Genomic DNA, 23,411 nt, shown 5'->3' with positions numbered 1-23,411 from the left:
AATGACTGACTGCTGCTACCGCCACGGTTGGCGTCGAAATTTATTTAATTTCCTTTAAAAAGGAAGCTTATCAGCCATTAGCCAATGTTTCGGTACTTTATTTTGCATGCGATGGGGCCGTATTTCCAATTCTCCTGCCGCTGCCACTGCCACTGCCACTGCCGCTACCGACTGCTGCGTAACATTCGGTATCAGTGTCTGGCAGTCCATGAGTGTGCGTGTGTGAGTAAATGAGCCTGTGTATGTGTGTGTATTGGCATGTGCTGCTTGTTTTTGCATTGCCATGCCAACGTTGCCGACGACGTCGAAATCACTTCCTGTGGGCGCGGACTTTGCATTCGATGTGACAGTAAAATTCGATTAATTTCTAATCTGAAAATCAGCGTGACAAGTACAGACTTACACACATACACACACACATACACACACACGTATGCAGTCACCGACAAATATAAATAGCTGGCATTTTGCAAACGAATTTCAATTCCCCAGCCTCCTCCCTTCGTCCTCGTCATCATCATCATCATCATCTACATCTACGTTGTGGGCGACGTTGCATGCAAATTTCGTTTGCATTTCCTTCAACCGTGCGCAAGGTTTGTGTCCCTGTGCGTGTGTGCTCGTCTGTGATTTGACGTTTTGTAGCAAAAATTCACTCACACACACACAAGCACGCACACAAATACTCTTGATATTTCAAGTGCAGAGTCACAATTGGAGTGGCTTGCTTCACGTTAATGTCAACGTCAGCGTCAGCGTAAACGTCGACATCCTTGCTTCTCGCTTCCATTTAATTTGTCCGCCGTAGCTCATAAATAATATCAACTTAAGCAAATGCATTTTCTTTGTAAGATTTCCTTTTAGACTTCTCTTTCTATCCCAAAGTGCGTTTCGACTTTAGAAAGCAGCTTGTAACGCATACGAGAAAGCTTCCAAATTCCAATAGATGCTATTCATAGGTTCGATATACATACATGTATTTACTATACATGTAGATTGCCTGTAACTTGTAGCGCATATATAAAGGCAATCAATCACTGAGGGATACTATATGCATTCATTATATGCATTATATGCAAATATGTCTTTCGTTATTGGAACCATTTGGATGCTTTAATTATTAAATTGTCTCTGCAAGCTGTAAATTGTACATGTGCTTTCAAGTTCTATACAAAAGATATTGAGATATTGAGGATTGAGAATATGAAGAAGCTGTTTAATTAAGTTATTTCCCTAAAAATCAAATTCAAAATAATTTTGGAATTTTTAAAAAATTGTATTGGAAAAACCTTCTAAAAAATCAAAAGCGCTATTATTTTTAAGTTACTTTTCCCTTAGTTAATACTTTTTGAGTTTGTTCAACGTAATTTGCAAAATCTGAAAACCCGAAACCCTGAAAGCCCATATCATAGATAAGGGCATTTAATGTTCGTTGCAGCGTTAGATAACATTTATGCTCGCTTTCCATGCCATTTTTAGTGTCAAACTTTCCTTATTGTGTTTTAATTTTATGTTGAGGTACATGCTACATGCTCTGACTTCTTTAAGGGTCGACTATTTTCCATGCAAACTTATTTTATGCCTTGAATTCTTCCTTATTTTTGCGATGTCTGCGCCAATGTCGGGTCCTGTGCGCATCAAAGTCGCAAAACTTTTGTTGCATACTTTCCCAGGCATGTAGCGCGAGTCATTACTTTTTATAGACTTTATAAGAAGTTGACGCGTACGCCACTGCACTCACTGCGTTGTAAAGTTTTCCTGATGTGGCTTTACATATAAGTAAGTGCTCGTATACTTGTATATATGTGTGTATCCCATCCGACTAGTGGTGCCATATAATGGGGCTGACTTGTGTGTGTGTGTTGTCCAAATCGGTACCGTATGTAAATTTACGCAAAACTTTGTGACGGTGATTTAAATAAGTTGGCCAAAAGACTCATCTGTTGGTCTTTCTTGCTGTCTAATGGCATTGAAACCAATGCATATTTATCTTTGTTCTTAAACTTCCCCCTAACCGGTAAATTAAAAGAATCTGCTCATTTCGAATTCGCTAGAAATATTAGTGAATGCCAGGATATTTGTATTCAAATTTAAAGATGCTCCAATTTAAAACAAGTAGGCAATATCGAAGGCTTAGTTTTCATTATATTTAGAGGATTTTTAATGAGGTAATTTTAATTTTGAATGATCGTTACTTATCGAAAAGATCCATACTCGTATCTGACAACACTCTCAAGTTATAACAAGAGAGAACGCTACAGTCGAGCAAGCCCGACAGTGTAATACCCTATACCCAGGTAAACTTCCGTCACTGAGTTATATGCGCCCATAGCAGCAGCAAAAAGAGGAAGAAGAAGAGAGAACTTGTTGCTGCATTTTGGGGAGGTTGTACTGGCGAGAATTTGTTTCGCTAATAATTAGAATTGACCGAATTGAATAAAATTTTGAACCACAGTAGACAATTATATATAAATTATGTGTGCAAAGTTTGGTTTAGGTAGCATTTGAAATGTGGACGCTATTGACGAAATTCTGTAGCAGGGGAAGGGGGGGAAAATTCCAAAAAATAAAATAAACTCGTCCTTTCTCGGACCTAGAAGAATCTGGATGCCAACTTTGGTTATTCTAGCTTTTATAGTTTCTGAGATCCTCGCGTTCATCCAGACGGACGGACAGACGGACGGACGGACGGACATGTCTAGATCGATTTCTCTCGTCATGCTGATTCAGAATATATATACTTTATGGGGTCGGAGATGCTTCCTTCTGCATGTTACATACTTTGCAAAAACCTAATATACCCTTTTTACCCTACGGGTACAGGGTATAAAAATCATACACTTTTGTTCTCGAAAGTTGCCAATAATGGGGCTTCTGACTTTTTTCGTTGCAAAAAGTGTTTCTACTCATATCTCCAGAAAAAATAAAGATTTTCTGATAAAATAAATTTGGTTTCAAAGAGAAAGCTTTAATTTATTGAATTAATATCGCATTTATTTTTATTCGAATATTATGTATTATTTGTGATGTCTTCAACCAGCGCTCTACAATCTGTATTTTTGTAATTCTTCCTTCCTCTGACAATTTCTAATATAATAGTTGCTCTACCTTTGATTTCAAGGAGACATAAAGGATATACATACATATCTATAATTTGATTTGTATCACTTACAATAGATTTGAAATACCGCCAAATTTTTAGGCGTATTTGATTAATATCGGCCGACAACTCTCCACTCTGTAATAATTTATAATTATGTATATTCCAAAGATTCTAGACATTCAAGATAACTGAAAATCTGCGAAGCATAGTTTGTTACTAATACATTTTTGTGATAATTCAATTAATATCTAATTATATGTACTGCTAGTTGTTAGTTAAACGTATAAATGGTATTCATAAAGCTTACTGAGCACTAAATGCATGCTCTAATGTGGATAAGGCAAGGAATCGGCTAAAGTGTATGTGGATTTAAATTTCTTAGAATGCTAATAGCAAAATAATGAAACTTCAATCAATCTCGTCGGATCAGACGGGCCTTAGTGACGATTCGGGACCCATTCCCCAAATTATACATATATTGTATAAATACAAATTTGAGTTGTAATATGTTATGTTAAAATTAAAAAAAAGAAAAAGAAAATAAAAAAAATTAAATTAGAAATATATTTAGACAACATATAGATGATATGCATTGTTAAGTTATATTGATATCGATCTGAATATTCAATGATGAATATAATGCTTGTAATGCTTGGATAGAGATTGCAAAATCCAAAAAAACTGAACTCAAATGAAAACGATTTAAAAGCAAGCATAGTTTTAAAACGCAAACAAAACGGTATGCTGTTCTTTGAGCCAAAATTCGATCCAAAATATAAAACAGGTCTGATAAGTAGCTATTTTTGTTTCTTATTATATAAATTAGTGTGATGTCTATCTTAAATTTAAACACACACTATGTATGTACATCGGGTAATGCGATTCAAGTGTGCGATCTCCCACTGCATCAGTCTTAATGAAAGTTTTAACCCAACGCCTTAATTTATGTGCACATAAAGGACAATGACCAGTCAAGTTGTACACATAGGCTTACTATAGTCACACACACACACACTCACACCATACATACCCATATTAGTACAAGACTACATAAATAAGCCGCAACGCTGCTCTACGTGATGTGTGTATTTGTAGGCGTGTTCCGCTTGTTTCTTTTCTTCTTCTTTTTTTAATGTTTTCTTTTTTTGGTGCGCCATTTCGCCACAGCATAAATTACAGTTTCATGCAGCAGGGTGGAAGAATGAGAGGATGACAGGATGGCAGGATGGCAGGCCAGACTGTTGCTGTCACTGTCATTGTGCCCGCTGTTTCTTGCTTATATAATGTTAATGATGCTGCTTCTGATGCGGCTGCTCCCGCCGTGGTCCACTCATTGTGTGCTGTCGGGGCTTTGTGCAAGCGAGCGAGCGAGCTTAAGAGGTAGATATGAGGGGGGGATAGAGTAGGGAGGGGCGTGCGCCAATGTCGACCTCAGGGCCTGTACACAATGCCATTGTACACCTTGGCTGCGTGCATCCTTTTGCTAAATTGTTTTGACGTCGTCCTCATGTTGCTATTGCTATTGCTGTTGTTGTTGTTGCTTTTTTACATTTTATTTCCCATCCATGTTTATATGCATATTATTTCAATTTTGCGCGCATAATGAAGCGCTTCCGCTGCTACTCACATGGCGTATGTGTGATGCGGATGCATGCGATGCTGTTTCTATTTAGGGCTGGGCGCGTGATCTCATAAGTTAAGTACAATACTTAAGCATTTGCAAGTGGCATACACTTTGTTTCTACATAGACACATTACATCTCCGTCTGAGTGCGAAGCTTTTTAATAACAGATAAAAACATTCGAGTTGTTTATTTACAATACTTGTATATAGGCCTGCTTGAAATCAGCTAATTTAATAACACACGCAGATTTGTGAGAAAAGCTATAAGGTTCCAATGATTGTTTTTGTTTTCTTATGTTTTAAATTTTTTTTATTTATGTTTTTAATTATTTATTTTTATTATTTTTTTAGAAAAAATGGCTTTGTTAGTGTTTTTAATCAAATCTCAAGACAATACCTACAAGATTCTGTGACACCGAGAATTGTTTTTCGGTTGAAATTTGTTTGAAAAAGAGCTCTGTTGCACTCTCGTATACGAGTAAGATCAGATTCGATCATGGCAATAAAATAAATAAAAAATAAAAATACAAACTTTCCACAGACAAATATAAAAGGGGGTTTCCTCTTATTTAAGCTACACACACATCTCTAGCTGGGAACAAAGGTTGTCTGATGCTGTCTTTTTTTCTGTTGTCGTTTCCTGCAGGATGATGTCCCTGGCGCTGCATTTACCATTCGCCAGTGGGTTTCAAGTGTGCCAGTCCATGTCATTATCCTTTCTAGTTTGCTTCGTTATGCCTATTTGCTGTGTACAGCAGTTTGCTGCAGCATGCATACAAAATGCTGCTCTAGGGTATTGGTAGCTGCAAGCACACACATACACACACACACACACACACACACACACACACACACACACACACACACGGACAGAAGGAGACTGGAGGCGACAACCGGATCACCCCCAACGGCGTCGAACTTTGTGGCCAACATGCTCGCTAACGAAGAGTCGTGGGCTGCGAGCGCAAACTTTGCGGCCTCCGTTATGGGCAAGCTCAGGAAACAGGAGCGGGACAGGAGCGCGATATAAGCGGGTTGATCGGCCGGGCGAAGCAATGCCTAACGGCCGTACCGCCTGGACTTTGACCTGCGTATATCATTATTATTATTACTTTTACTTTTATTATTATTATTATTACTCCTATTGTTATTTCTATCTATTCTATATTGTTATTTTTCCACTCTAAAAATAAAGAATACAAAAAAAAAAAAAAAAAAACACACACACACAAGCACATGTCTGCCTGCATGAGGAGGAGTACAAACACAGCTGCAAGGTTCATGGCCTTCAATGCCAAATGTCCGCCAAAAGGTCTTTTCTATGTCATTTGTGAGTGGTGTCCAAAGTCGTGGGTATGTGTGAGTGTGTGTGTGTGTGTTGTGTACACATCCTTGATGCCTGCCACTACCGCTGCTGCTGCCCCATAATTTTGGCGCTGTCTGTCCAGATCCCTTGTGTATTTTCTGTTGCTGCTGCTGGCTGCCATGCTGCCAAGGTCAAATTTTACTGTTTTGATTTAATTTATTGTTGCATACATTTAAGGGCACGCTGCCTCATAAAATGAATGCCAAGCAGAGTGACCCACACCTGATGCCTGTTCGCCACTCCCTTCTCCTTCGTGTTCTTCCTCTCGGTTTTGTAGTCTCTCCTTCGCTGGTGGCGTTGGCGTCGGCTTAAAAAGCAATGTTTTGTTTGTCTGCCTGCCTGTCGCTTCATTGTCTTTGTTTGTCTAAATTTGTATCTACTTGTATTTCTTTGTTGGTATGTGTGCTTGTGTGTGTCTGTGCATGCGTATGTGTGTGTTCCGATGTATTTTGATTGCTTTACCACACTCCCGCTGATACAAGATGACTCAATGTCTTGCTCATTTCCTCCACACACCCGTCGAATACTTTTGCAAAAAGAAGAAACTATTCGAACGAGCTCAGTTTCTTTATCTGCAGCCTTGACGCACCGTGGTGTGGAGGCCGTAAAGTTGGGGTGAAATTGTAACTAAGCTATCTTATATAAACGATGAAGCAGATGATGAGTAGAGTCCTAGTCGAAGGTTGGGAAACATTTTATGCGAAAATGTTTCATGACTCTTTGCTGAAGGGCGAGAAAGCGATGTAAGCTTTTGGGTACGTTCCATTAAATAAAAAGATCGATTTTAGACAAACAGTGTCTACCTTTAATGATTCTATGACTAAATAAGTATAATTGTGATAATTAGCACCAAGCTGTTGACATTTTGGTGGAGGTTTTTAAAATATATATATATTTTTTCTACTTTTTTTTAACATTGGCAAACATTGGCAACATAGAAAACTATTATTTTAATTTGAAGCATTAACTTATAGTTCTGAAAATTAGATTAAAAATATATGCATGTACTTATAAGGTTTTTCTAAGTGATACATTATATCTATACAGTTCCAACATTTTTCATTAGAACAAAAATACTGATGTTCGTAATTTCTACACCACTGATCCATTTGGAACAGCAATTGAGCAAAGTAGGGAGCTGTCGCAGCTCATGTGAAACGGGTAAAAATAATAGGGTCGGCTCCACATTACTTTCCCAGAGTGGAAACCAAATTTTTAACTTAAATATTCTTACATTTTATAACTTGTTAGTAATAGTAGTCGCTTACATACGCGTATGTTGTATCAATTTTCGATTTGAAAAAATAAAAATTTGTAAGCTTTCTGGGCAGTTTTTTGGGTAGTTGGTATTCCTTTAACAACATTTTGGTGTGGTTTATGTTGAAGAATATCAATGCCTGCATGTAGAGTCAAGCACAAAGTTTGAACATAAATATGTACATTTTGTAAAGGGCAACTATTAATAATTCTTTTGGAAGGAAGGAAATTTAAATTGGAAAATAGCAGCGCCGTTTCTGATTCTTTTTTTATCATTTTGTATTCACCTTTCTTTTTTTAAATATCCAATTAAGCAGATCAATTCATTATCATCATGAATCTGAAGCTTGCAATGCTTTTTTAAGAAAATCATCTTAATACACACATACATCGATAATGCGCATCTTTTGAAGTTTGAAGTTCTCCCCAACTAGTTGTTGCTAAGATTTTCTATTAAAACACACGTATTACTTGTTTCATTCTGTTCACTTATTTGGCCAATATGGTCGAGTTTAGTTTATCTTTTCATTGAAAAAACAAAAATGTGGCGCCTAAAAGAATAACTTTTTATTTTATGATAATTGGTGTATCGAAATAAAGTGCTTTTTATCAAATAGAAAGTACACGATCTGGCATAGCGATGAAATCATCGAACTCCTCGGCTCATCGTTTTCTCTAAGGTAAAGGTAAATTATTGTTACCATTTCCTTGTTTGAAATCGTTCTTTGAGTTTTCAAGACTCGATTCCAATAGACTGCGACATTGTCCATCTTTAATGTTGTTTTAGTGTGTATTTATTCACCTGCTAATGTCTTGGCCCAGTGTGCAGGAGGACAGTTTTCACGCATTAGTCGTTATCTCTTAGTGCTCGGGTATTGTTTCTCTGACGCTCTTCGGTTTGTGTGCTGCGTTTGCTGTCTGTTTTTGATAGCTATCCGTATTTTCATTTTCTCATCATTTTCTTTTTCCTGTCTGCCTGCCCCACTTGCTACCTTATACGCATTTTGTATTTGCCACAGCAGCCACTGCCATTGCCACTGAAGTGCGAGTATGTGCGAGTGTGTGTTTGGCGGTGCGTGCATGTGGTTTCTTTTCTCATTTTCTTGATTTTATTACTTTTACTTTTTACGATTTATTTGCTGAAATTGCTTATTTCCCTTTTACACAAAAAGCCAAAAGGAAATTGGCATTGGGGAGGGGGAGGGGGGGGGGAGTTGTTGCTATTCTTACTGCAGTGCTTCTTATTTTGTTCTTGCATTGTTTTTTGTTTTTTTCTTCTTCCTTCTCGTCGCAAGATCTCCTCTTTCCGCCACTTTCCGATGTTGGCGTGTGTGTGCGCCATTTTGTAAGCTACAGTTTGCTGCTTATTGTTGTTAATAACGCGCTCTGACTGTTTGCCATTATGATGGCACAAATTCAATCAACGTGGCCACAATGAAAACGACGCATAGAACGATGAGCGTTTTTAATCGATTTTCACTTTGCTTTTATTTCTACTACCTGTGCGCAACGACGTTCATATGGTGTCGAGAGATACTATGCTTAACCTTTGTCAAATTTGCATTTAAATGCGAAATTCTATTCTTATTTTTAGAAGTTAATCTACTTCCTAAAGCCAACATATTTTTGCAGACTTTTTAAAGCGTCGAAAGCTAAACAGTAAGGTTCTCGAAACAGGTCCCAAGACTAGGTTAGCTGGCTGTGGGGTAATTTTGGTAGGACTTTGTTGGTATAAATACAAGTATATACCTGAAAGGTAACTCATGCCCTTTATTCTATCAAGCTACAATATGGAGACTATGGATGTACTGATGTCAGTTTTTGGCTGAGAAGCTGATACCAACGCATTCATGACATGACAAGATAGGAAAGGTTGAGTACTTCAGATAAGATGTTTTTGAAATTATTTCATTTCATTTATTCACAAAAATTGGCTCATAAATTGGTGTGTATCTATAATTAGTTCATAAAAAAGAGTACAGGTTATAAAACCTTATCAACTTATTTATATATAAAGTGTGTTTTTACAGTTTATGAGTGAACGGTCAGTTTCTAATATATAACAAAAGCGGGGGAAAAATTGAATCAAACACCCATGAGTGGTTACTTAAAAGTACCTTAATTTTGAAATTATTTAGAAAAGTAAAAGACAAATTTAAATTAATTAAAGACGCTTGTTGTTGCTAGGCTTTCAATGAGAACCTTTTTTTTTCATGCCAGCCCGAAAATTTTCAATTGAGTTCAGTTCTGGTGACTAAGCAGGGCACTTCATAAAAACAAAAGACCATAAGTCGAACCATTTAAATGCCTTATTGCTCGTAATGCTAACGCCCAGATTGAAACTATAGCAATACATATGTAAGATGTTGCTTTTATTAAAAAACATGAAACATAAAACAATTGCCTTTCATTGAGTGAAAACAAAGGTTATACTTTAAAATGTGACCTTGAATTATGATCTATTTTATATTAAATGCAGCTAAACGAAAAGTTCAGTTCTTCGACTGTCTTCTATGCTATTTGTAATTGCAATGGCATTCCACTTCTATTGTTTCGAAAATATCTGAAAGCACAAAAATGCTTTTCTCCGCAGAGCTGGAAAACACTTCCTTAATCGCCTTTGCTCGTCATAAATAGCTATGTATGTCTCAGAGATAGCTTGAAATGATTTTCGTCGGAATGCTTCCAGTTTCAAGCGAGAGCTTAACAGCATCATCAAGAGCTGCTCAAGCATTAAGCGCAGATAATCAAATTCTAATGATGTGTTGAATTGTCAGCTGTTGGCTGACAATAGATAAATAAATAGTTCAATTGTTTATAAAATATAATGACTGTAAAATATATATTAACCGTAGACTTCTTCGCTTAATGATATATTTCAAAAAAAATATTAAGCAGCAGCTCTTCTCAAAGGAATGCAGCCTTATTTAAACAAAAATGGATTTTCCTCTCATACCTGTACAAAAATTTTGTTGAAAAGGTAGTCTAGGCTGTTATTTATTGTCTTTGTTTGAATGTTAGTTTCTTTGCAATTTATAGACTTTTGCAAGTCTTATCAGATCAGGACAAAATAAGGCTACAAAAATGGTTTGGGAAATTCGACCGGCAAGTGGGGTAAAATTGATATAGAAAGAGCGGAAAAATACACTTGCTTCTTCTTTCATGTGATGGCTTATCCTAAGCGGGCTTAAAATGTGCTCATAACTTAAAAGCTATTTGTTAGCTTTTGGTATTAAACTTTTAACAATATTTATCACACATCTGAATACATTTTGTGTGACAATAGTTATCCAGGAATGGGTCTCTATATAAGCAAGTATGAAATTATATTGTGGATATAGTCAATCAATTTCTTATGTGCATCTCTTTTCACATGTTCATGCAGTTGATGTTCACTGAGTGCGCAAATAATTTACATATGCTAGCAATTGCTCTTTTAACTTTTCTACTCATATCTATGCACAATTTTGCATTAATCATACGCCCCCATGCTCGCACACACACACACACACGCACACAAACAGCCCGTTTTTGTGTTGCATAGTGGCCTTTGTTGAGCCAGCTCGGTCGCTGCCGCAGCTGCAGTCAGTGGCAGCCACTGGGCATGCTTAAATGCGGCCCTGCCATTTGCAACTGGCATGAATGGAGCGCATACGAGCAGGAATACGAGCATGTATGGCACTATGATTGCCCAACCATATGCACACTCGTTTAGTTAACGTGAAAGAGACAGCGTACGGGGTGAAAGGCTAACTGGCAGGACAACGGGTTAAATAACAAACAAACATGCAGCTAATTTTTTTCTGGTTCTACACAAAATATGTTAAATGTTAATCAACTTTATGTTGCATATGTGGGCCTGCTCTGCCTTTCCACACAAATTAAAATATTTACCGCAATTTAGCAAATTGCATACTCTTCGGCGCCACTAAAACCCACACACACACACACACACACACACACACACACACACACACACAGATTCAGCAACATCAAAAAAATGTCTAAAATTGCTGGCTGAAATGCAAATTTGTGCGGTTTGCGTAATTGAAAAACATAAACTCGCTTTCGAGAGCATAAATTGGAGCAGTCGCCTAACTGCCTAACTGCCTAAATGCCTAACTCCTCACAGCCTTTTTGTCCCCTGATCCACTCCGTCCTCCCTCACAAACCACTTATTTTTTGGGGGCAGCCATTGCAGCAGATTAAATGAAAATAGCGCTAAAAATAGCTACGCAAATGGTTTGCCAACTGTGTGCTGCATTTAACATTGGGCATCGATGGTTACCCAGTCGGAATATGAAACAAATATTTTTGAAGCGAACATTTGTCTATTAGGTCTGGGCGAGACATCGATGCATCGATCAGTTCATCGAAGTTTTGTAATTTATTGCAAATAAATAAATGCATTTTTTAAAAGAAACTTTGCTGTCATGCCTCCTTATTCGTCTAGAAATTATGCAAGACCAGGATTATTATCCCTTCCAATACTATTACTAAGATAATCAGCACTTTTCCTTAGTTTTCGCTTAGAAGTTCCACTTTCTTGTGATGGAGGTTGGTTGATCGGTATTCAAAAGTATTTTTAACCGATTATAATATCGACAATTGAAATCGACAATTTGTAAATCTGTAAAATTTTGATCAATTATGCTTGTATTTTATTTTTCATATTTCTTTATTTTTCTATACATATAAGTAATTAATTTTTTATGCTAAATGCTTGCAAAATAGGTTCAATTACTGTAATATATGTATTTATTTGTAATATTTGTTCACTATTATTCTCTTTTTTCAACCGATTTTTCTTTGTTTGGTTTCTTTTTTTTTTTTTTGCTTATAATTTTATTAAAATTTCGACTGAGTATACATAAAGAAATAAAGAGAAACGCACACACTCACACACACACACTAGTTAACGTACACACTCACGCATACACGCTCGCATAATAATGCAATTACAAAGAGTTCGCCAAATGCCTCAATTCACACCAAAATGGCTGTCATCGATTTCCGCTTTTGTGTTATTTGATATTTTTATATTCACACATAAACACACATACTACATATATGTATGTATGCATAGTTGTATGTGTAGATTCGCTTTCGAGTTGATGAAATGTTTTGAGCCAAAGTTGATTTCAGTTTAGTCCATTCAGTCGTCACATGTTTACTCTTTCATTTTTTTATTTCTTTGACATTTTGTATTTTGCGCTCAAAATGTCATAAAAACATGCATAAATTTTCTGTGATGTGCGTGTGTGTGTGTGTGTGTGTGTGTGTGTGTGTGTGTAGGGCATGCTGACAACGACAGCCGAAAACGAGCGACGACAACAGCAGCAACAACAAAAACCACATGAAGCTCAATATTTGCACGCCCGTTAAACTCTGCACACATGTATTAACATAATGTGTCACACAGACACTTGAATACCCTCCTTACATACTTATGTTCAAATGCGCTCATGCTCTCTACATATATATGTACGTACATATGTATATAAATACATAGGACATAAGTACAAATTTGTTTGTTAGCCTTTTGCACAGTGGATTACAAATCGCTTTTGAATTTCTGACAGGTGAGTTGGTTTTCGAATGCATTTGTTTTGATTGAAATAAATACACCATTTGCGGGGACAAAGGACTTTTAATTATTAGCTAAATAGTAATGTTTTAAGCAGCTTAAGTACTTAAGTAATAATTATTAATGATTTTCATTTCATTATTTTGTGACATTTGTCGCGCTTCATTAGTATGCAGATATGTGCGATATAGACGATTCTAGGGCAGGTAGGTAGGTGTGGCCCGAGTTTTTTTTTATTTTATTTATTTTTCATCGACAAACAATGCAGTCGATGTACGTAAAACAAGAAATATCAGTACAATAGAGAACTTAAAGTAAGTTAAACTAAAGTTTCCTGCATCTATATACGCATATATTACAATCATCCCGTTGATTTCTCTGATATCTATAGCCGAGCTTGGCAATATGAGGAGAGCTTCGTGGATAGCTAGGACTTATGCCAGGAGTCTGACGGATTTTTTAAGGTCTAGTTACATAGTTTCTGGGGCCTTAGACGATGTTACAATCCATTCATCTTATTTCAGGCTACAAGATAAGCGGCGATTTCGTTTTCTAGTTTTATTCTGACTTGCAAAGAATACTTCGTAGAGTTACAAAAATGCGTAATTGCTCTTCGATAGCTTTTAGACCAGTGTGCGTTAACGGTTTGCGGCTTGAAAAAGACACAAAAACGTGCACATTTAATGTGCGTTCGCCGCTGGAAGATATGACAACAACAACAACAACAACAACAATAATGATAACAAAAACAACAGCAATAAGAGAAGAAAAGTATTTGGTATCTGTGACTGCCTGCTTGCCTGCCTGCCTGCCTGCTTGAGTCATTTTTCCACGAGAAATGTCTGCCAGTTGTCGGTCCAAGAAACGTTTTGCGGCACTGCCTCCAGTTGACAGTTGGTGCACATCATTTCCGCCGCTTAAGCAATACTCACACACACACCCCACACCAACACACACACATTTGTATATATGTATACACTCGCCAGATACACGTAGTGTGTGGCATGTCACGTATGTTTAGACCCCCAAGCATTCGCATAAACATTCCACCGACGCTGGGGCAGCAACTGCTGGCTCTGCTTTCAGCGCCGCCGCCATTGACAGCTTAACGTTTGTGTTAAATATCAGCCGTTTAAGTTCGAGTGGCGGAAGGGGCAAGGAGGTGGCGACCGCAACGCTTGGGTCAAAGCAATTGACCTTCCATTCATCCGTCAGAGCAAGCGAATATTGTTTACAAAGCATTTGCTTTCGTTCGCGCTTAGGCATAGAAAAGCGTCTTCGAGCGAAGGCGGTTGCCATTAAGCACATTCCACAAAGGGTGGAGCGGGCAGGATGATGGTTGGCAAGGACAATTGGTGGCTATGCCCCAACCTCCAATATTGATGTTTACAAAATGTATTTATTGATTAATACGCGCGCGCGCGCGCGCGCGCGCGTTCGCTTATGTTTTGTGTGCTTAGATAACAAGAAGGATGGGGCCAAGGGTTTCCTGGTCGTTGATGCAGAAATAAATGTGGGAGGAGTTGGCTACGACTGGAAGATGAAAGAGGACATTGCTGTGGGTTTGTCTTCGGTAATTATGCTCTCCAATGAGGCGGCAGCTGCCTGTGTAATCAATGATGGCAGCAGCACTTTGAAAACAATCTCAGCGGCAAGATAATGATGAGTATGTACAATTTTCTATAGCATACATATAGGCGCGCATACTTTAAAGTGTCCTTCAAGTGGCACAGCCGGCGCAACACTTCCTCGTGCCGAGTAACTGCCACCAACTGTTGTTGCTGTTGTTTGTCTGTTTCTATTGCTCTTGTTCGCCGCCTCCTAATCCTTTGGCAGGCAAATAACTGCGCACTCTCTAGCGCTGTCTCTGTCGGTTGCCTGCTGTCGCCTGTTGTCAGAGTGCTGAAGCCTTGAGTCAAGAGTAAGAGACGCAAATTTGTTGCCTTCACATTTTTACGCGACGCACAAAAGGCAACAAATGAAAGACAAAAATGTTTTGTAATGAAAGACTTGAGAAATATAATAAATAATGACAAGTCCCCAAGTGGCGACGGCACCGAAGTGAAAAACAAAGTGCAGCCCACTATGGGACGAAATGACAAATATTCAGATGAAAAATAAATGCCACTACGATGCATTAATGAAGATGAAGCGACTCACCACATAAATTTAATTAATAAACCATATTTAATCATTGTCGGCGGCAGCTGCTGAATGCCCTGATTATTGATTGTGATTTGTCGAATTTGGCAAGAAAATGATTCCACAATGATTCCGCCAGACTTGGCATTCCCTGTAATGATTTCTGCAGAAGTTGCAGAGATGCAGGGGAGGGGGAAAGTATGGAGAATCTCCTATGCCACTGCCTTGTCCTAAGCAGATGCAGACTCATTGCTCTAGGGAAACCGTTTCTGGAAAATTTGCGGAAATTCCAAACATCAAGACCGCATGCATATCGAAATTTTGCTTCAATGTTAAAAGGAAAATAAGGCTTGTTGTACATGTTTTTCTATTCAACTTAGAGTGATACTTCCATCGATCACTCATATAACAATTATATAAAATAATGAGGATATAGATATATGATTTGTAAGACACTTGTTTGCATATGAATAATAAAAATCTAAATACGAAGTTAGATGTCCCTAGCTCTTATGGCTCTAAAGTGAACGGCTTTCGAGCGTTCTTAGCCTTTTTAGTATACCGATTAATGTTTGCATACTAATCTAACCATATTTGAGCTCAAAAAATGCTAAAATCAGAAAAGACTAATTATGAATCATCATTAAATCACCTTTAAAATTTATATTTAATATAGTTTTTTTTAAATATAAATAACATATTTCAGTTTTTAGCCCTGCTCCAAAAAATAAAAATTATTAATCAGCGCAATTAATTAATTAACAATTCTGTTGACTGAGAAAGTAATCTAACTAGCAACTGTCTCTTTCTAGTTGTAAACTCTTTAAATTTCTTGCCTCAAATAAGCAAACTGACCACTGTGCGGCAAAATTGTCGTTTCCAACGCCCAAAACCGCCTCATTTTTCACATGCCTCACGTTATTGTTGTTGTTGTTGTTGTCTGAACTTAAAAATAACAAACAAAACACGATGACAATTAGAAAAATCTTGCAAAATTTATGAAAGGTTTTTCCACTTCTTGTTTCCTGATGCCTTCCATTGCTTTCATTACTTGCGTCTTCAACTTCATCTTCTTCTTTCTGGGGCTAGGCAGCTTTTGCTCATTTTGAAAATTCTTCGCTGTGGCAATGTGAAAAATGAGGCGAAGACTTTTCAATTGCATTGAAGCATGCCAAGGGTTTTCCTTCTTCCTCTTCTCGGGATACGCTTTGTTTTCATGTTTCTTTAGAGTTCATCGATTAATGTACACCATTTTGTACGGCACGGGTTGACAAACTGATTGAGTTTGAGTTTTAATTAATTAACTGATGAATTTTTTTGAAAGGCTTGAATGGTGATGGTTGGTGGGGGGGGGGGGGGGGGGGGGGGGTCGACGCACTGATTAAGCTATTATATTAGAAATATTTTGTCTATTAAGGATAAGAAAGTAACATTAAAAATGGATAAATTGTCAGTAACGGTTGGTTGCGTTTCCGCATCAATAATTTGAAAAGGTGCCATGAATAGCTAATTGTCTTCTGTTTTTCTTTAGCATTGCTTTTGATTTGATTAATTCACAGAACGACAGCAAAAATGTGCTTATCAATGAAAGAAAGCTACTTCTGTATGTTTGAATAATACAAGCAATTAATTACAATTATTTGTTGTGAATATAACTCTTATAAAAGCAATATAAATAATGAAATTAAAAAGTTGTGTTTATGAAAAAAACAAAATATTTGACGTGTTTACACTTTTTCGATTGCAAAGCACTTGGCTTTTGCTTTCCTTTTTAAACAAAACAAAGATATTCATTTAATAATTGATATGCAAACATTTAGGTAACACAAGTGCTGGCAACATCAAATAAAATAAAGTAAAAACGTCACGTTATTAACAAAACATGAAAATTGTTTTACGACCCAGCAGGCAAACAAATCGTAAAAATTTGAAATCGTGCGTTTAACATGAACGTCATATGTTGCACAACAAGCACACGAGCACACACACACACACACACACACACACACACACACAAGCACTCATAACTTTGGACTGCCTTTTAACCCCACAAAACCGCTCACATTTATGTCAGGCAGGCAGGCAACTTTGAAAAGTGTTCTTCAAACTCAATCCGCCGTCCAAATTAATTAATAGCATTGTCTGTCGTCGGCAATTTGGCACGCCCACAATTACACACACACACACACACACATACACGCACACATACAGTCGCAATTTAGCCACAACTATAAATTGAATTTTCTTATGCGTTCGCAAAATGTAAGTAGACATTTTCCCCATTCTTACAATTTAAGAGCTTGGGCAAAGGACGACGACGACGACGAACTCTGCGAAGCCAAGCAACTTTCTGTGCAACGAAAATCCTTTTTTAATTAAATTTTCTGTACATTTAGCAGTTTTTAGGTTTGAGGGCGAATACGTATATATGTAAGTGATGTGAAATGATATGTCGAATCATATAAATCAGTGCTATTGCTCTCAAATTATATAATCTATTACGTACGATTAGTAAGATCGTAATACATATGTACTAAGAACACTACAATAAAACAGAGGAATCATACATTTAAAATATTGTTTCTTAATTGTTTTTATCTATCTAGCAACATATGCTTGGCATTATTATTTTGGCAACACACGTTCCGCAACATATGTTTGTCAACATTTGACACTTTGCAACACTACAGCTTCAGCATAAAATGAATAAGTGGAAAGCTTAGGAAGACTTATTTTAAATAATTTTGAGAAGGTTTTATTTCAAATTGTTTGATCTACAACAGTTTTTTTTTTAGTTTTTTCTATTTATCTAGCAACAAATGCTTGGCAACAACTCTTTTTTCATTATTATTTTCGCAACATAGCTTTCGAAAAATACTTTTCGCAACATCTTGTCTCAACATGCTTTTCGAAATATACTTTTCGCAACATTAAGGCAGCATTAAGGCTTTGTAGAACTAAATTGGGCTTAACTATTGAGGCGAGAATCTGAACAGCTACAGTGTGAAGAATAGGAGTTCAGAACTGGCAAAATTAAATTAAACTTACATCCTTTTCTGGAATGCATTCATTTAGTATTCAGGTAGTAGTACTTTTATTTTAATGTTTTTATTGCTCCACACTTTTATTTTTGGATGTGCGTTTGCTTAAACGATATCAGAAATGGTGTGATCATTCGATATTAATTGAAGAAATCGACCACTGGTAATGAAAATTGTGCTCAGTCCCAGTAAGAGTTTATGCTTTTAGTTCTAGTTATTCAGTTTACAAAGACACAAATATTATATAGACAATGCCAAAAGACAGGAGCTAATCAGTTCAATCAACTATGAATCCCCTTCGAGTCGACTCACTCTTTCTGTGCATCAAATTTTAGAAGTGAAACAAATATCTATAATAAAAAAAAAAATATACCTTGGAGTATTTTTTGTAAGGCAAAGTATCGTGGGATTCAGAACTTCCTGAAATTCTAGCTCAGATAATTATGCGCCGTTTGATTCAACTCAATACTGTGCAGATCTAATACGCTTAGCATTTTGATGCTACGCCTGCAAATCTCTTTAACAGACACACACACATTCACATATATCTATATATATATATATATGCCTATACCCGTATATATACATATATATGTGTGTGTGTACAAAAGTTGGCAATAAGTGCTGTTGCTTTTGTTTTTGGTTTCTGCTGGTGCCATCTCGTGCGTGGCTGTCTGCGCCTCCAACTAAAGACAAAGTTTGAGCGCCGATATTGCTCAGTTGCTCTGTTTGTTGCTGTGCCTGTTCTTGTTGTTGTCGCTTTTGTTTTTTTTTTTGTCTTCTTAATCCAATTACAAATAGTTTGCGCTTTGATTTTTGATATGCAATGACAAGAAGCACTCTGAGGATTGACTTTTGCAGACAATCAGACCCTTTTATACACAAATGATGTTGATAAGAGCTTTACTGGCCGGCATCTCCATAGTTTAATGACGGCGAGCTGTGAGCAACTGTGCGATAAGCAGACAACAACAAAGTCATGTGGTACGGCTAGAATTTAAAATAGTAGTGTCTCCTACTTTTTTTTTAACAGTATAATAAAGCTGGTAACACATTTGATTACACGTACAAATATTCTTCATGAGAAACTTTTTTTTCTCTCTCTCTCTCTCTCTCTCTGTCTGCTCAATTTCTCATCCGTACGCTCTTTAATAGTCTTCTCTCGTTATGGCTTGTGACAAACAATGCTTATCAGTTTAATGGCTCGGCGCGCTTTATTCTAATGGACGAGACTGTCAGCCATGAAGGCTTAAAGTTACTTCTGCGATGCATTATGAATAGTTTTAGGATTTTATCAAATCATTTAATAATCACTTCTTCTTTCTTTGCCGTATAATAGGCTTTCTGCTTTCGATGTACTACTTGGGGTGGAAGAAAATATATAGATATTTAGAAATAACTTTTGATAATCAAATAGATTAAAACTAAAGTACCTGCACGATCGTGAACAGCTAAATATCCCCGGGGTCCAATTGATGAGGGTAACCAGCAATTATAAAAAGTATTTATAAGAAATTAGTGCATGTGCGTAAATTTTAAAAACATTTGAACAAATTAATTGAGTTTTTGTCACGTTTTATGGAACAATAAACAAAAAAAAATTAAGTTTGCACTTAATATAAAATTATATATATTTTTTGTTAATCAAAAAACCCCCACAAAACTTGCTATTTATATAGTAAGTCTTTCAAACTCTGTAACTAAGTCATAGTACTGCATTTATATATATAGCTCATTATATTGGTACTGCGGGACTGTGGAGCAGATTGTAGCAGATTTCGGTGCCGACTCTATCGCACTGCCCGCATGCATGGCTTATCGCTGGCACAGTTGAAAAGATGCTGCATACATAGTATTTTTAATCTAAAAGCGTACAGCTATAGCTGGCAAATGTTAATGTTAATCATGACACCGTGTTTGTTACACCAGTCGCTGTCGCTGTCGCTCTCGCAGCTGCTCCATTTATGAGCATGACAAGCGTTTTAATGACACAAACACACACAGAATCTAGGGGGCGAACAGTCGCCGCTTATTAATTCTATTAAATGAAAAGTATGAAAAAAAATCCGCTCATAATTTAACGTAGCCTCCGGCGTCCAACGTTGCTTTCTCGGAACCTGTCGATGCTCTGTGTGTGACAATTTTTGCTTCTGGTATGCACCGGATGCGAAATTAATTACAAACATTTCATTCATAACTTCATTTGGCCTTCTTCATTCAATTGCAGGCAGCGAGTGATGTCCTCTCAGCGGCAGCTGCCACAACAGCCAATAGCAATAATAACATCAGCAGCAGTAGCAACAGCAACAGCAACAACAACAACAACAACACAGTGACAGCAACAGCAACAGCAGCAGTAGCAGTAGTAGCAGCAGCAGCAGCAGTTGTGTCAGCAGCATCGTCAACTCCCCTTGCGGAAATTGAACAACTGCAACAGGCCCTCATCGAGAAGCAAACACAACTGTACGCCCTTGAGACCGCCTGTCTCCGCGAAACGGAACGTCAAGTGGAGCTCGAGGACAGTGTTATAGCGTGGCAGGACAAATACGATCGATTATACGAGTCGCACAAGCGCGTACAGAAGGTCAATCAGAGTTTGGAGGACAAAATGCTGAAGCTGGTGGATCGCAACACAAGCGAACGAGCGCAACTAACCAGCGATGTGGCAACGCTGAGCGTACGATTGGCGCAAGCCAATTTCAATATTGCCAAACTGCAGCGAGAAATTGTGAGTACAGGGGGTGTAGAAAATAAGTAAACAAACATTTAACCAACCACTGAATGCACACACATTTACACAGCCACTGAGCTGCTTATTCAAGTGGAAACGAAATTATTGAAAACATAAATATGTTGCCTTGCACTGTATTTCGTAAACTGTTATGAAAAGATGTTAATTTGAAAATACGAATTTTAATATCAAATGACATCCATTATTTCCCGTGAAAGTGCATGTCAATGGAGGTGTAGAATCGCGAGAGAATCAGAACATTTAGCAATTCGTGTTTGGTGATGAATGCGCTTTAGTCACGATAGTGGGCCACTTTTTTGTTTGATTTGACTAAAATTCTAAAATGTTTTTAAAGGTTGTGTCGGTTGTACTTTTTATGGGTACGAAAATAGAATTGACAGAATTTAATAGAAGATAAATGCGATTGAAGTATATTTAAATGCAGCAGCGCCGAATTAAAAATTGTTTTCTTTAATACAATTTTCCTTGAAATTAGAAAAGTATTTCTTAGTATTAAAAAATATTGATGTAAAATAAAAATTTATATTCTTCTACGGTTTATTTTCTCACTTTAATTTTTGCAACATGACACGGAAGTGCACAAATTATAGAAAAATATATTAATTTTGCGCGTTTTCTAAATTTTGAGAAAATTATTTCCTTGACATTTTGAATTGTAAGCTTGGTTTGGGTTTTCAATTTTATTGAACGCTGATTGCTTAATTATTCTGTGATTTATATTTTCTCGCACACCTTGGCACGCGCCGTTTTTTTCCTTCTTCTCTTCGTGTGACCATGCACCTACGTCTTAACAAATATCACCTTATTTCTAATGCTATCAATACGTTACATTGTTAGACACATTAAATGAAAAATAATACCTAATAAGAGACAATTGTTTTAAAACTAACTGCGTTTTAAGGCTTAGATCGAACCTAAAGCAGTTTAAAATATGCGTTTACGTTGACACATTATTATAACTCTAGTATGGCGTTTATTCACTCAGCTATTGTCGAGTATCTGACTTACCTTAAACTATCGCTCTCGAGTACTAACAGAAATGTGAAAATGTTGACAAATGCATCTATATACACATATAGCCTGACAAAAATCATATTTGTACACATATGTATACAGTACAAGTACAAGAAAAACGAGAGAAACAATCCCAAGAGTTCATTTGCAGTTTCTTTGCACTGCAAAAATATATGAGCACTCAAGGGTTATTTCTTCTCCTCATAAACTATGCACGCACGTAAATATGTTGGAGCTGCAAGACAAAGAAAAACTGGCAATTCCTCACTCCAAATAGAGATATCCAATCCATATATATGTACAAGTATGCATATAGTATTTCCCCCTTCGCAAATGGATAGTTTCCCATCTGTCTGCCCTCATTCCGTTCCATGCATTTTCAATTGGTTAAGCACTGGCGTTGTCAACAATGCCAAATGAAGTGCACTTTCCGCATCCAGCCGAGAGTTCGACCACCATCCTTCCCAATTCCAATTTGCCAGCAACTTTCAATGCTGCAGGGCCTTGAGCTGCTCAAAGCTCCCCTTAACCCCGTCCAATAGACTGTTCTGCTGCTGCTCTTCAAACTGACTAAACAAATGCAAGGCGCCAAAGCGTTAAAAATTCACTTCCACTTCCACTAAAACTAAAACTTTAGAATTTTGTTTCCCTTTTTTGCCCTTGTTTTTGTTGTTGCTTCTGGCATTGTAGTTATAAGTATTTGGACGGAAACACAAAAATACTCAAAAGTTTTCAATTAACGCTGCCAGGCAAAAGGCTACAGGGCGAAATGCATTTAAGCTTGCCACTCTAGAGTATTTGGGGCAGCAGGAGGGCTGGGAGATGGATGGAGCTGGGAAGCCTTTTAACGCTGCGCCGAGGTGTTTGCGTAAAGCGATAGTCCATGTTGCCAACAATTAGTGGCCCATTGGCTAACGGCGTATGACTGCAACTGAAGTGGGAGGCCAGACGACTGCCACTAGAGGTAGTGGCAAGCAAACAGTCGCAGCAGTTGTTATATTAACTTGGTTGCTGCTGCTCCTCCTAAGTCCTTTAGTGTTTGGATAAAAGTGTTACTTTCAAAATGGTTTCACCACAGATTTACACCGAAATGGAATTCGTTTCAAAGTTGATTTTCTCAGACTTTTTTGTTGGGAGGAAAACGTAAGCTCTCTAATGTAAAATGTAGTTTCAGAAAATCCGTAGCCGTAACTCGATCGTAGAATAAGTTATAGATTCCATAACAGAGCTTCACTTGGAGCAAGAGAAAAAAACTCCAAAAATTTAGAAAAAAGAGAGTGAAAACAATAAGGTATTAATTAAATGATGAAAAGTAAAGAGATACATGAAACCATTCATCAGTAAATATTTAACACACAAAGAACGAAATCTCTTAATATAAGTACCTATTTTTTTTTTTGTGTCTGTGCTGATTGCTGATTCCTGGACTTTCCAGCTTTGTTTTTATATCCGACGAAAATTGCTGATTTTTTTGCAGCGCCTGCGCGTATGCAACGTTTTGAAGTCTTCTAAGTACATGTGTGTG

At 37.2% G+C, this 23,411-nt stretch overlaps 1 protein-coding gene across 2 annotated transcripts in view; it reads left to right on the top strand.

Moving 5' to 3' along the window:
- Nucleotides 1-23,411, top strand: part of LOC115632567 (formin-J) — a 58,003-nt gene that overhangs the window by 227 nt on the left and 34,365 nt on the right. For both annotated transcript variants that reach the window (XM_030529787.1, XM_030529786.1), the window contains exon 2: nt 20,348-20,848. In XM_030529787.1, coding sequence (XP_030385647.1) covers nt 20,348-20,848 — 501 coding nt within the window. The remainder of the gene's footprint in view (nt 1-20,347; nt 20,849-23,411) is intronic.

This window comes from Scaptodrosophila lebanonensis, unplaced genomic scaffold, assembly GCF_003285725.1.
Source record: "Scaptodrosophila lebanonensis strain 11010-0011.00,11010-0021.00 unplaced genomic scaffold, SlebRS2 tig00001415-arrow-pilon, whole genome shotgun sequence".
NCBI classification, from domain to species: Eukaryota; Metazoa; Arthropoda; class Insecta; order Diptera; family Drosophilidae; genus Scaptodrosophila; species Scaptodrosophila lebanonensis.
The sequence above is the reverse complement of the archived record's forward strand: the minus strand, read 5'-3'. Positions and strand labels throughout refer to the sequence as shown.